The sequence below is a fragment of the Carlito syrichta genome, unplaced genomic scaffold (assembly GCF_000164805.1).
Source record: "Carlito syrichta isolate Samal-C Ts95f unplaced genomic scaffold, Tarsius_syrichta-2.0.1 Scaffold113587, whole genome shotgun sequence".
NCBI lineage: Eukaryota > Metazoa > Chordata > Mammalia > Primates > Tarsiidae > Carlito > Carlito syrichta.
Genome location: NW_007057683.1, coordinates 266,556 through 282,263, shown reverse-complemented (window position 1 = coordinate 282,263; position 15,708 = coordinate 266,556). Strand labels below are relative to the sequence as shown.

Below are 15,708 nucleotides of genomic sequence, written 5' to 3'. Positions count from 1 at the left end.
TCAAGAGAGTTTAGTACTCCTGAAAAATCCTGAATATACTGAAACCTAAACATGTTTTCATTACCTAGTTTTAAGATTAAGCATGTTTTTTCTTCATACAAACGTGGCAATACAAAAGGGCAATATAATACTTCTGAAAGCAATTATCAATAAATGAATAACTAAGGACATATTTAAGAACAAGAATATGGCTAGGATTTAAAGAATATTATGTCAATGTTTTGAACCAACATCAATTTATAGCTTTGTTTACTTATATATTCCCATAAGACGGTAAAAGCAGAGTGACTTTAATATACTATTGATTTACTAATTATCTATAATCTTCAGTGGCTCAATATCTGTGTTTTTAAACAAAGGTCTCCACTTGCTTTTTATTATATAGTTTTAGCAGCAAAAAATAAAATACAATTGAGCATATATACCCATATATACTCATTTACACATCATATTACCACTACTGGTTATGCATATAGTAGAAAAGTTTACTAATAAGTATTATAAAGCTTAATTTCTCTTATTTTTAGATTAAAAATATAAATAGACTTTCTAAATACTGTGAGAGAATCATTTTTCACCCATGCACCCTACTTTAGAGACCAATGGTTTTAAAAATAACATTCTTTTTTGGTCTCAATGAAAGGAAGACAAAATCACATGCTCTCCATTATATTCCTTATTTCTGATCCCCTTTAAACCTTCTGCTTTCTAAAGGAGTCATATAATTTTCTACATGTAAAAAAACCAGTGACACAACTCAAAATGCATCACATGATCATCAGCAGAGGAGGATGAAAGAAAACAAAGACAGAAGGAAAATAAATAGATGTATATTTGCTAATGAAACCAGAGAATCCAAATGGATGCTCAGATTAAAAAAGAAAAAAAAAATTTTTTTTTAATCCAGGTCTCACTGTCATTCAGGCTAGAGTACAGTGGCACGATCATAGCCCACAGCAGCCTCAACCTCCTAGGCTCAAGTGATCCTTCTGTCTCAGTTACTTGGATAGCTGGGACATGTTTTATCACACCTGGCTAATATTTTTTTTTAGTTTTTTGGAGAGCTTCCAACTCCCCAACATGAATATTTTCAATCACCCTTCTGACAGACTAGCATTGATACACTTCCTAATTAAGCTCACATGCCCTTTTCCATACTGTCATTTTTTACATATGTAAGAAACACATATAATTTTTTTTCTTTCAAAGCATCAGCTCTTCAAAGAGATTACGCACATTTGAAAAAATAACTATTTAGGAAGCAGTGTCTCATTTTAAAGTAAATCTGGTATTCCCAAGTAACAAACAGCCACTTGTTTTAATCCTTACCTCGAATTTTTCAGGAACATGAAGTTTGGGAGATGGGACTCCTACAAGGTAGTCAATTGTAACCATTATTACTATTGTGAGAAATACAGCAAAGTCACTGATTGTCGACCGCACCTATGTTAAAGGGATTATGTTAATATAAACACAGAAATACTATGTGTTTTTCTGAATAATTCATCTTTCACTGATAAAATATATCACTACAAAGTATGCATGAGGCTTTTAATTAGTGACAATGTTATAAGTGAAAAGCATTTATGTCTAATTCTTTCCAAACAGATAAGCACATTTCACAAATAACCTACCAACTCTATTCTGAGCTCAGACATGTAATATTCATTTTTCACTATGAATAATATTATAACTATTTAGCATAAAGTATAAATCTCAAAAAATATATTACTGTTTTGAAATAAACCAAGGAAATAAAAACTAAAATCATGAAAAGTACCAAAGTTCCAGAATTACATCCCAGTTACCTTGGTAGGAAAATAACGCTTGGTCTTAAATTGCTTGAGGAATGAAGACAGAAAAAATGTTGTGAAAAATAAGATGACACTCCAAAAGAGCACATCTGGAATATAAGGTCCATGAAGACCACAAGCTGATCCTACAAATACACCATGAAATGTTTTACATTCCTGGGGAAAAGAGAGAGAGAGAGAGAGAGATGAGAGAATCAAAGGGATTCTTAAATATCCAATAAGTTATTAATAAACTTCATTGGCTCTAAGATGCAACTGATTGGAAGATACACTATTATTTTATGTTTCACTTAGACACTGCCAAGTCAAATATAACACATCATCAATAAATGTTAAGGTACATTCTGAATTCAAAGACATTACAATTTGAAAAATATGTGTATCTCCGGTGGGGCACGGTGGTTCATGCCTGTAATCCCAGCACCTTGGAAGGTGAAGGTGAAAGGATTGCTTGAGCCCATGGATTGGAGACCAGCCTGAGCAACATGGTGAGACCTGTCTCTACAATAAATCAAAAAATAAGCCAGGCATGGTCGTTCACGCCTATACTTCTAGCTACTTGGAAGGCTGAGATGAAAGGGTCGCCTGAGCTCAGCAGGTCGAGGCTGCAGTGGGCGTGAGTATACCGCTGCACTCCAGCCTGGGCGACAGAGTGAGACTCAGACCCAATAAAAAGAAAAAAGAAAACTATGAGCATCTCAAATCACTGAAATACAGTATTGGGCCAAGTTACTTCATATACTCTCTTCTGTGAAAGGCTTATAGTGAACATTAGTTATAAAATGCTTCCTCTGCATCTCTTGCTGGTCCACTTTCACCATCTTTATTTGTCAACAAGTTAGTTAAAACAAAAGCAGCAGACAGAAAACTAATACTATGCCTTCTTATAATGTTGGGTAAGATATGACTTCGGAACGAAATTAAAATCAGGAATGAAAGCTGTGTTTAGCTTTTCTGACCTGACTCAAGACTTTGAAATTAAAAGCACAGAATCAAATCATGAGCAGTAAAATGACTGCTAAAATATTTTAATTAATAAAATCAATAATATAGCATAATATAACGCAATTAGAGAAAATCTATTTCCTGGGGGGTGGGTGAATAACTGAAAGACAACCACAGATTAATAAAGTCACATGCCACTAGTCCCCCTTTTTCTTGCTTCTATTCTAAACAAGAATCATTTTAACCAAACAACTCAGTTGTACTAAAGGAAAAATTGTTAAGTGTTTCATTATTTTCAGTTTGCATATGCTGACATTAGGAAATCTAACCTACTCCAATGATCATGAAAAGAAAAGCAACTACACACACACACACACACACACGGGAGGGGGAAGAGAGAGAGAAAGAACACTACCATGAACCTTTCACATATCAAGTAAATACACTGAAAAAGCCTGTATCTGTTTATCAAGATATCCTACCCATGATGAGATAATTCTTTTTAACAAGTCACTTTTATTTCAAAACTTCTATTAACTATACTTCTTTTATAACAAAAATGTCTTTTTAAATATAAAATAGTGGCCAGGCTCAATGGCTCACACCTGTACATAGTATAGACTAGTAGGATATATAGTATGGGAGGCAAATTGTTTGAGCCCAGGAGTTCAAGACCAACCTAGGCAACACAGGGAGACCTTGTCTCTACAAAAATTAAATTAAATTAAATTAAATTTAAAAATTAGCTAGGTGTGGTGGCATGTGCCTGTAGTTCCAGCTACTTGGGAGGCTGAGGCAGAAGGATCACCTAAGCCCAGGTGATTGAGGCTGTGGCTCACCTCTATGATAGAAATGGCTGTGGCTCTTTCTATGATAGAAATGTTATATATCTGCACCATCCAGTAAAGAAGACTGTAGTCACATGAGGTGATGAGCATCTGAAATACGGCTAGTTAACTAAGAAACTAAACTTTTATTTAATTTTAGTTCATTTTAATTAATTATTAAAATAATTATTTTATTAAATTTAAATAGATACATGTGACTAATGGCTACTGCATTGGACAACACAGCCTTAAAATATCAATGAAATAAAGTTTCAGATAATAACAACCAAATTATATAATTAGCAGCTATCACCTTTAGTGAGAAAGGAAGGACCTACAGTCACTTATATGAAATAAAAAGAAGCAGCTCAGGGGATCTTGATTTTCATTCTGACTGCTAGCAACACTTTACATTTTTATTCCTAACTCCCAAATTGGAGGTGTCTAGAAAAAATATTCTAGACGTAGAACAGTATTTCCCAACAGAATACAAACACCTGTGACAGTATTCAATATATACTAGTTGCTCATTACATGTTTTTTTCTTTTTCCGTTCTCTTCCCTTAGTACTTGAGTCAGATTAGTCTTTACAAATTAGACAAGGTTCACTTAGATATTTAGGGCAGGCAATAGCATAGCACTCATGATCTTCTAAATAAGCTGTCCATTAAGCAGATGAACTGACAAAAAGCAGAACAAGTGGATATAAAATGTTGTCATTGTAAGCCCCAGTATATATAACTAGGGTCCCAGTAAACACCTCCTTTGAATTTATCAATCCAAGCAGAATTAGAAACCACAAGTGTATTCACATCATTTTAATAGTTATCTTGGAAGTCAAATATAATTCACCTTTATCTCTTTACCAACTTCACTCTTTTCAGTTTATACTTGCTAGTGCCATGATACATAAAAAAGTAGTATGTCACTATGGTCAACACAATACCATACTATGAAAATATACTATATATCCATCAATCAAGAAGAAAATATATGTCTAATCAGAAAAAGCTAAAAGGACAAGATTAATATACTGTATTTACAAAACTCTTTACTTCATAATGTACTCACAGAAACAGTGAGATTTCCCCAGGAAATACTGTGTGCTGTTACATTATCTTTCTTCCATAGCTCTAGAGTTTCATTGCTAGGATTAGGAGGTTCACTACACACACATCTGAGAAATTAGAGGAGGATACATTTTTTAAAATCCTGCATTTCATGTTTACAGTTTACTAAATCAATTATAAAATACATCAGAAACAACAGAACAGAAGAAGGTTTGGGTCATATAAATAAAACTAAGACAAATTATCAACAAAATATTTGCTTAATGAAACTAGCTAGATATATCCTTTGGGGGACACTACTTTACTTTGTTTAGCAAGCTTTGCATTCCACTAAATTTTACCTCATCAGCCTCCATAACAGACATGGACGGCTGCCTCCTCCCACCCCCCACAACATGTATGAATTTCCAATAAACGTTATACTACTATGAATTCTGTGTACTCTGACAAGCCCACCTACTCATCGTCACCCTTTATAGAGCTTAAGACTCATCCTTCAAGTAATAAATAAAAAATAGTTTTTCATCAAGACAGGACTAGGAGAGTCATCAGGAGATCAGAGTTCAGTTTATATCCAGAACTATTTCAACTGCCTAAAAAAGCTAGAAACACATATGAGCAAAGAAAGAAACTTTTAAATGAGGATTTAAGAAATAAATGAAGACAAACAAACACAAATATTTCCAATTACATTATGAACTGTTTGAGAAAAGGCAAAAAGATGAACTATGGAGTCCAAGGAAGTATCATTTACTAGCTGTTTGACCTAAGGCAAGTTTTATCCTCCAAGACCTTCTTCAGTTTTGTCATATACAAAAGGAACTATAATATGAATAATAGTAATACTACAAATATAAATTTATAATCTAAAACAGGCAACACTCCCAACAGTGCCTGCAGGCACTCAGAGTGTAAGCCGAATGAATACATATATATATGATATACATATATATTAATATAATATATATTATATATACACATATATATACATAAAGACTATATACATATATACACACACATGTGTATATATATATCTGTATGTGTGTGTACATATATATACACACACACATATGTATATATATAAATGAAAACTTTTAAGAGCCAAGAAAATATGGCAGAGAACAGACCCAGCATCATGGTATCACTAACAATTTCTAACAGGTCAATGTCTTATAGGAGTTTTCATACTCTCCCTATTCTGTCCATTAGAGTTGAGACTATGCAAGGGAACATAGCAGGGGAAGAAGAAGGAGAAGAGGAATGGAGAGAAGGGGAAAGTACAAGTTGTTAGGACTTAGGTGAGTAGAAAAAGAAAAGTTGTATCCTTTTTTGTCTTTCAGTAACCACATTTCTCCATGTAAGTCAATCAAATACTGTACCACATATATACCAGCATAACTGCTAAAGACAGCAAATATAAGGCATCTATTTCGATATGTATTAATTTTAACAGCATAATCTTACATTACTTAATATATAGGCTGACTTTTTGTAACTATTATACATTTCTTTCCAATCTTATTTTATTCCAGAGTTCAGTAAGATTTCCATTTCATGTTAATCACAAAGAAAACATTCCACTAAACAGATGAATGTACTAAAATTCTTATGGAAAAAACCTTTATTAAAAATTATCAAGCTTCTAAAGTATTAAAAGAGAAGCAAAATGTGCAGACTGTATAAACATAAAAAATACAGCCTATATCCTACTCTACATCTAGGATTTAGTTAAAGAATATAAGATCCAGTCTAACTGCCTGATTATAATATATGATGGATTAGTAATCAAACAAATTCAAACTGGCCAATCCAAAAAAATGACTAAAATATACACACTTGACTAAGTTATTCCAGTGAACAAAAATGACTGAATTTGATCAATTCTATTTAGGTCCATTGACTGCTTTGCCAAAATCTCATCTGAACCAGACACATCAACTACCATATGGCTACTTAGGTAGTTATAGCTAGATACACTATCACAGTATAAAAATGTCATTGTCTTAGGCTCTGACATCTCTGCAAAAACACATTTTAATATTAGGGGAAAATAGAAGCACTTACGAGTAGCTGGTCAGTTCATCTAAGTTATTGTGCATATTAAATGAATATATCTCTCCTAAATGGAAGAGTTTCTCCAAAGCCTCGTAGATGAAGATGATACAGATGAGAGCTGCAAAAGCCTCCTCTGTAAATCGAGTGATATAACACACAAGGCTGCTTGCATCTGTTGCAACCAAAACAATGCACAAGAAAGAAGTCCACAGACCAATACTGGTCCTTAAAGACAGATAGGAAAGTTGATAATCTCTGTTTAGAAAGAGAAATGTGAACAAGATCAACATATGTCTATAGAACAGTAAACATACCTAAAAATTTTCATAACAAGCAGTGAGGACAGCATAAAAATATGACTCCTAAAAAAGAGAGTAAACTACAGAGTGACAAAATAATGACTAGATGTGTGTTTTTCTGCTTCCTCTGAAGACTAGCTTCCTATTAACAGATGTGGTTATTTTACTTACATAAAAGATTTCCAGTCAAAGTTTGCTAGGCAATAAATACTTCAAGATCACTCGACCTCACATTAGAAATCAATTATGAGTAAATGACAGATGTAGTCTATAGGAATGAACAACTGCACCCGACTCCCTCTGAAGATCCTCCATCAGTATGTCAACACCCACAGTTCCAACATCACTACCATCACCCCCACACCTCCTCTCCCACAGGAAGTTTTTATTATTTTAAACTACAAATAAGAAATCACTACTAGAGTCTATACTTCAGGTCACTGCATCCTCTACTAGTCTATGTAGCATGCTGGATTAGAACCAGAATTAGTTTGTCTAATAAGTACAGAATCTTGCAAAACAAGTTAGAACAATCAAATATTTAATAGCATCAACTTGCTTCAGGCTCAAATATTCAACTGCTTCTATGTCTCACAAAAAAGATCAGTACTGGCCACGTCAAATTCAAATCTGATAGCTACAGTGCCCTACATTCATTTCCACATTGTAAACAATCTTGCCAGTAGAAACTGACACTTTACCTGACTGCTTCAGTCCCCTCTGTTAAGCAAGACTGATTAGTAAAGCCAGTATGGGCTTTCAAGATCCACCTCGCTCTAAACTTCTTGTGTTAAGACCAACATATCGAATAATTCATTTTAACACCTTCTTATTGGTTTAAATTTGCTAGCAAAAAGAAACTCCACTGTCCCTCAAGTGATCTGTTGAGCAACACTCAAATCCATTGACTGTACACTCAAGGGCAATCTTACTTTCCTCATTTCCATGTTACTGGGTTAGGAATGGTTTTAGGGGCCAGGGCAGGGTCAAACGTAAGTCCAAAAATATTGAAAATGCATATATTGATCAAATCTTTTTCAGTTATTAAATACACTTTTTAAACTATGTTAAACAATATATAATTGTACATTCATACAAACACATGTGACAAGTACAGAACTATTACTTACCTGCAGAATTTAAATAAAATTTTCTCAAACACTAGAACTGGACCTGTGCTCCCCAATATTGTTAGTGGTTGCCCAGCAAACAATGAATAGGCAATCCCAGTTAATGATGCTCCAAAAAGAGACTCTATTGCACTCTGTTTAAGGAAAAGAGAAATAAATAAAAGCAATACATCATAAACATATCTCTAGCCTACCATAACACATGTAGGACATCTGAAAAACAAAAATGTGCATCAAGTAGTTACAGATAAAAAGCTAATACCAGTTTCAGTCTTAAATTCAAATTTCCAATGTAGGAAGTTACAAATAATCAAGAAAGATTGCTTTCTTTTTGCATATTATAAAAGAACTTTCGTGAAAATCCTTCATTCAAAACTCAATACAGGTCGAGTACTCCCAATTCAAAAATCCAGACTCCAAAACTTTCTGAGTACCAACATCACACTCACAAAGAACTGCTCATTGAAGCACCTCCGACTTCAGATTAGGGATGCTCAACCAGTAACTAGAATGCAGATATTCCAAAATCCTTTTTAAAAAATCTAAACTCCAAACCTTCTAGTGAAGGGGTACTCAACCTATACTGTGGGATGCCAGGAATAAATGGAAGAGAGAAACACAAGGGCTTCAGCTTTATCAATGATGTGCATTTCTTAAGCCTGTGAGTGAGTACAAAAGTATGGATTACTTTGAGTACTTCTGTATGTCTGAAATCATTAATTTAAAACTAAAAAATATTAAGTACTCAATATGGCCCTATAAAAAAGAACTGTGACCAAAAAAAAAGAATCTCACATAATAGGTAATAAATTAATGTGACCCTTCCTCAAACTGACTTATTTCTAAAGAACAACTCTCCACATGTTTTAAAGTAGTATTATAGGCTTAATCAATTGATATCAAAACTGAAATACTTATCTAACAAAACAAAGAAGAAAAATCGCTTTAAAAAATGTACAGCAATCAAAGTTTGGCAAAAACAAAAGATAAAACGAGAAAATGAAAGACTAAGATAAATTTAAAATAAAAATGAACACACTAATTTTGTACCACCATCACCATTACATTCTAGCTGATTATGTTATCAGATAGGAAGGGGTGATGATGAGTTATGCCGTTAGACAAAGGGGAGGAATTAGAAAGTAAGGAAAGAGAATAGTTTACCATTCACAAACATCAAGGTCAACTAGAATGTACTAGCCACAAAGGAAAAGCCCAGAATCAGCAAAGTCGAGGAAAAGAAGCTTACAAGAAGCAACCCTCCTGAAATAAGAGGCAGCACAGCAACAGGCAAAGAGCTTCAGAGCTGATTTGAAGTGGAAGACCAAGTTCACCAGGTGCTGAGCTTCGAGCCTAAGCTTTCTCATTTTTAAATGGGGGTTATGAAAGCTAGAACATTATAAGTAGTGTTTGCAAAAACATCTAGCAAGCAGGGTCTGGCACACAGAATGTACTCTATCAGTGGAAGAAATCTTCATCATTAGCTACAACATCATCTTCCAAAATCAAAACCACAAAATAACAGTCGGCAATGAGAGTACAATTCAACTGTTAGATCAAAATCAGGATCACACCCACATAAAAACTTGTCTTTTGGCAACATGAAGAAGTACCCATACTAATAATTCATTTGTATAGAATAAATTTTTCTCCCTTGCGGGAAAACAAGTTTGCCCTATAAGACACTGCTAAAACATCATAAAATCCACAGTTTAATTAGAATACACTTATTTAGGAATGAATTTAGGCAGAGATTAAATCAAAGGGAGAAAAAATCTAAATGACGAACAGAGACAGAAAGTAAAAACCTGAGAAAATGACAAAGTAGAGAAATATTAACAGGGGGCAAGAGGGCACAAAGTTAAGGTTTCCCTCCCCTAAACTTGGGTTGAAAAACAGACACCGGCACATGACGACCTTCCTTTCGCCCCACACCGCCATCCCCTATTACCACATTTACTAGAAGTAAACATTTCCCTCACTCAGACCTATTTTTTTCTAATTTTTGAGCTGTTTCTATGGTCACTGCCGAACTGAAGCCTGTCACTCCCTAAAGAATCACAGCCCCACTATACTGGCTGCCCACCTCACTCCCACACTGAGAAGTGTCCGTTTTACACTCCTCTCCACTCCCTTTTCCTGTCACACACCCATGCAAACTTCTCTACTGCACTACTCTCCTATTAAGTCATCAAATACTCCTTGCCAATCTTTCCTCCTCCTCAAAAATCTCTGGATTGGTTCCCCCAAAGTTTCATCATTTCGATTCTTCTTCTAAGTCTCTGTGTCTGATCTTCTAGGTTGTTTTCCTGCTCCATTTCATCTGTCCTCCACTGCATAAATCTTGCTATTTCCCGTTTTTCTCCTTTCTCCCCCTACAAATTATCTTCTTTGTTAACCTCACCTACTCAACCCTTACTTGTATAAACACGATTCCCAATCTTTACATTTCCTCCTTAATATTCAACAAGCTCTGGAACCGCACCTCCTAATACTTCCATTTCTATTTGAAGTTCTAACAAAGCATCTGAAAACAAACACATCTCCGTTTAAGTCTCCTCTGTAATATTTCTGCTTTATCTCAAAAATGTATGGTAAAGCATACCATGACACAGTCTGTATACACTAGTTTATCTTTTCCACTTAGGTTATGATCCCTGAAGACAGGAGATACAGGCTCTCCTTACACTTGTCTATACCCCTCTAGTGTCTAACACACTACCACATGTACAATGTATCAAGACAACAGGCTGAGACCTGCAGGTAGTGAGTGACAGTCCATGAGCAAAGAGGCAGCATTTCCATGATGGTAACAAATAAAACACATATCCATGGGAACAAGCAGAGTTACATGCATAACATGTGACAGCACAGAGCAACTTATTGAAATTATGTACCTTTGATACAATGATTAAAAACTAAGGTAGAAAGGATCTAAATAATCAAAACTAAATTCGGAGTTGAAAGAACATCTCAGTTGTCAGGTTTATCTCACGTTTAGTTCATGAAACATTTTAATTGAATAATTATCATTACTTAGCTTTGGTTATCTTTTAAACTTTTATCTGTAAAAAAATGAATTTTCTCCCAATAGCAAATATAATTAAGTAAAATACCCTTAAGAATTACAAATTATCTCATTTAAATGACATTAAAATGCGTATAAACAACAAAAAAGACTTTCAAACTTTTACAAAGCACCACAGCTCTGAATACAGTATTACCAAGAGAAAAACAAAAACTTTCATTTTAGTCATAGCAAAGGATAGATACAGCTTTCAATTATATTTTCCAAATAAAAACTCTGGCTACTTTCACACAGATTTAATGAGAACAAAATTAACATAAATGCCACTTTAAAAAGCCAGTTTCCACATTCTTCCAAGCAGTCTAGTCTGGGCCTACCAGCAAGGACTGGTGAGTTAAATTAATCACATGACTCTAACTAACCCTATGATATTTTACAAGATATAAAGCAGCCCCAATAAATTCCCCCCATGACCCACCAGAATCAGTTCAACTGGTGTTTCCTCCCAATCCACCCAACTCCCAAAGACAACGCACGCCTTTTACTCAATTTATAAAACCATTCATCCAGCAAGCCACGATAAACTTTTTCTTTTCTTTTGTTTCTTTTTTTTTTTTTTTTTTTTTTTTACCTCAACTGTGCATCTTCTGTTCAAATGGCTTCCCCATGTTTTCCATAGCAATTACCTTTGGGGGAAGTCTGCTTTGGGGCAGGTTAATCATGCTGTGGGTAGACTCTTCAAATAAAAGCATGAATAGTGTGAGACAAATGCACACAAACACTTGCCTCTGAAGAGCTAAGAGCCTGGCCACTACCAATCTTGGTACTCACTATTCTGCCTTCTGTAGCTTCTCCAAGCAGCCCTCCAAAAGTGATTACAGGAGACATACAGGCACAGTATAGGAAAAGAATCGAGGCCAGGCACTGCAGGCTTAATGCATCCTTGAAGTCACTCAAGAAAAAAGGTGCTTTCCTTTTGATGTCAAGTATCAAACCACCAAAAAGCCTAAATAGGTGAGATGAAACTCGTCAAACTGTACACTAGAGGATGTTTCTAGCTAGTTCAAACTAAATCTATGGGCTACATAAAACTGCTGGCGCCTAGTGTTTTGTCAATAAAACTGTAAATCCAATTTAAATCATAATATAAATTATAGGAGACATACTCATCTATTGATGACAAAGGAAAGGTCTATCTAATTAAGTTAAAAGAGACATAAACATCTATATTTTATGGACTATATACGGAAAAGACTGCAGGCAAATGATTTTATATGAGTAAATGTAATTCTGGACACAAATGTGCAAGAAAAACAAACAAAACCTAACCACCCTTTCATGAAAATGTGCAATTCTATTAATTATTGTCTACATTCTGTATCTTAAAGGTAACCATCAGAAATACCAGGAAGGCAATTATAATCCAAACACACTTTAACATGAATGTAGTATGCTGTGTTTAGGTGCACAAGTAGGGAATTTAATGATGATTTCGGTAACTTAAAATTAGTACTTCAATCACATGAATATTTCTGTCTGAGAAGAAAAACCCTAAAAATTTTCAGTGTATTTAATTTACCATATATGTAGTCAAATTAGTATGTACATTAATAAAACTCAGAAGGTTTTCATCAGTAGATTAAAAAAATCTATGTTTGCAACATCAAATTCATACCATTTCTGCTTTTTTTTAAACCAGACTTTCAGATACATCTAACCTGAAGACCTTCCAATAAAATAAAAGTTCCGTGAGGGGCAGGGACTTTTTCTTGTTCACTGCTTTATCTCCAGTCTCTAGGACTATGCCTGGGACATAGGAGGTACTCAACAAACACTGATGACAGAATCAATAATTCAAAAAAGTTTTATGACTTGTAAAATAGATAATCATTCAAATCCCAACAACAGAAAAGCAGGCCAAAATAATTACGCTTTCAAAGGCCTTGGATGTTTCAAGTTTTACTGCTCTAATGTTTTAAAGGTAATACTGAAATAAACCCTAAATGAACACTGACAAGTCGAAGTTATTCTATTAATAATCTGGTAGCAAGTGGTATCAGCTTGCAATTTAAAAACTTGCCATCAATAACCTAAAAAAATGAATCTAGATCACCAAATAAATAATTGATTACTTAACAGATGGCTTATAAATGCTCTCAGGTGACTCTGAGATCATGATGCTTCTCAGTGACTAACCCGATCCCAGTATGAAGAAGAAATAACAGATCAGCACTGTTCACACCAGGTCAAAGTCTTTTCTCTATGATAGTCATAGAGACCAATACCTTTCATTAATCAATGAATTAACTGTGAACTTTAGCTTCCCAAAAGTCTGCCTATTCAGGATGACAGTTATTTATTTTTCTTATATATAGTAGTACCTTCTAGGCATGTCATTGAAATCCCTAATAGTGTGCCTGTATAAAACATTCTGGTTCTTAAAATAAAGATTTAAGATTCAACATCATTAATTCAACACTGACCACCAGTAGACAACGTAGTATCAATAGCCACATGCTTTCTACAGTATGAAAATACTATAGCATTTTCTACAAAATGTTTTAAGGCAAAGTTTGTACCTTAGGCAATTTTTCTAGCTAGGTTTCCACAGATCATTACAATGGTTTAATCATGCTTGCCCGTGTAATTTTGCATTATCTCATGATATAACAGTCATCTAAGAATTTTAAATCTATGCACACACACATTGAAATCAGTTATAATTAATTACTCTCTGTTCCACAAATCCTCTAACTCAATATGGAGAACTGTAATAAGACTCTACATCTTCTTAAAGAACCTTCTGTACAAGCAATAGAAATTAACCTGTATGCTCTATAACTGCAATAATCTGAACATATGGTCCATTATTTTCATTTTAAACTAAACCTTGGTTCATACTACTAAAATTAGTTTTAAATGCATACACATTTTCCTCAATATCATATACTTAAAAAATAACGAACAACTTTTAATATAACAAATACGATATACAAGATTAGGTACCAAATACTTCCAAAGAAAAACAACGTTTATGAGTTTTTCATTGATTCCTCCCCGGGCCTTAAAAGGTATCAGAGTTTGTACCCACCGTCCAGTCCTCTGCAGCTCAGGCCCTGCATGATGAGCAGCCTCTTTGCAAGTCTCACCCGATGTGGGAGCAGATCCATTGTGAAACACAGGAATCTTTCTCTTTTCCTAAATTTCACAAAAACATATTTTCAGAGTACTATTTTAGAGGGAACATCAAATTTCATACTGACTATATCATCAGTGCTCCTAGAAAATGTTCTGCATACAAACTTCCTTTTTGTAAACTGCACTTTAGAAGAGAATCTAAGATGCGTTTCTATTAATACTTTAAATGTATAATAAGCCGGGCTCGGTGGCTCAGCCTGTAATCCTGTGCTTTGGGAGGCTGAGGTGAGTGGATTGCCTGAGCCCGCGGGTTCGAGACCCGCCTGGGCAGTGAGACCTCATCTCTACAATAAATCAAAAAATCAGCTGGGCGTGGTAGCACGCCTGTAGTTCCGGCTACTCGGAAGGCTGAGGCGGAAGGATTGCCGGAGCCCAGCAAGTCGAGGCTGCGGTGGCCGGGAACAGCCACTGCACTCTAGTCTGGGTGACAGAGTGAGGCTCCAATTCAAAAAATATATATATAATAAGTTTTTTGTACCTTATTTCTAAAGTATCAATACACAACATATTCATACGTACCATTCCAATTTCTACTGAGCAATAACTACAAAAATAAGTAACCACCAATAAAGCATCTCTCCCACCAAAAATTTTTAAATATTACTCAAGAGTACTATTGAAAAATATACTTCGGGAGACACCTCTTATCAACAAGGGTGCCCAAACGAAGCATATTTGTACACCTAACCCTTAACTGTACCTCACAAGATCATAATAAAAAATATTGATTAAAAAAGAAAAAAAGAAAAATATACTTCATATTAAGAAAAAAGCAATAAAATACTTGTAATAAAATCTTGTAATAAAATATTTCCCTCTAAAAAAAAGTAGCATAAGAGTTGTTTGACAAGTGTTTCTATAAAAGTCAATTTCTCATCATATTTTATTATAAATTCACAAGTGCTAGTCGTGTAATATAGGATCTTCTCCTCGCTCAGTTGAAGACAAACAATGTTACCTCAAGAAGCTGCTGGAGCTAAAAAAAAAAAACACGTGTGTGCATGTACGTGTACATACAAATATAGGGAAAAGAAGGGGAAAAAAAGAAGAAGGAAAGGGAGACAGAGAGGGATAAGGACAGACAGACAGACAGGCAGAGAGAAACCAAAAGAAACAGAGACAGAGACGTGTCAAAAAGATGTCATCCCAGGAGGTCTCCTGGGTCAAAGGCTTGAGCTACACTACAGACTTACACTACCTGGTTTACACATCCTTATTAATAGAGTAGCAAGACTCACCTATAAATGTAAGATCACCATTTGAAATGTCAAAATTAAAACTTACATATCAAGCCGGGCTCGGTGGCTCAGCCTGTAATCCCGCGCCTTTGGGAGGCTGAGGT

The 15,708-nt window shown here is 34.8% G+C and overlaps 1 protein-coding gene across 5 annotated transcripts in view; it reads right to left on the bottom strand.

Moving 5' to 3' along the window:
- The window catches only part of SLC4A7 (solute carrier family 4 member 7), an 87,683-nt gene that overhangs the window by 24,385 nt on the left and 47,590 nt on the right, over window positions 1-15,708 (bottom strand). For all 5 annotated transcript variants that reach the window (XM_008071789.1, XM_008071818.2, XM_008071805.1 and 2 more), the window contains 7 exons: window positions 14,260-14,366; window positions 12,000-12,174; window positions 8,141-8,274; window positions 6,721-6,966; window positions 4,658-4,763; window positions 1,809-1,970; window positions 1,330-1,443 (listed from right to left, as the gene is read on the bottom strand). In XM_008071789.1, the coding sequence (XP_008069980.1) occupies window positions 1,330-1,443; window positions 1,809-1,970; window positions 4,658-4,763; window positions 6,721-6,966; window positions 8,141-8,274; window positions 12,000-12,174; window positions 14,260-14,366 (1,044 nt within the window). The remainder of the gene's footprint in view (window positions 1-1,329; window positions 1,444-1,808; window positions 1,971-4,657; window positions 4,764-6,720; window positions 6,967-8,140; window positions 8,275-11,999; window positions 12,175-14,259; window positions 14,367-15,708) is intronic.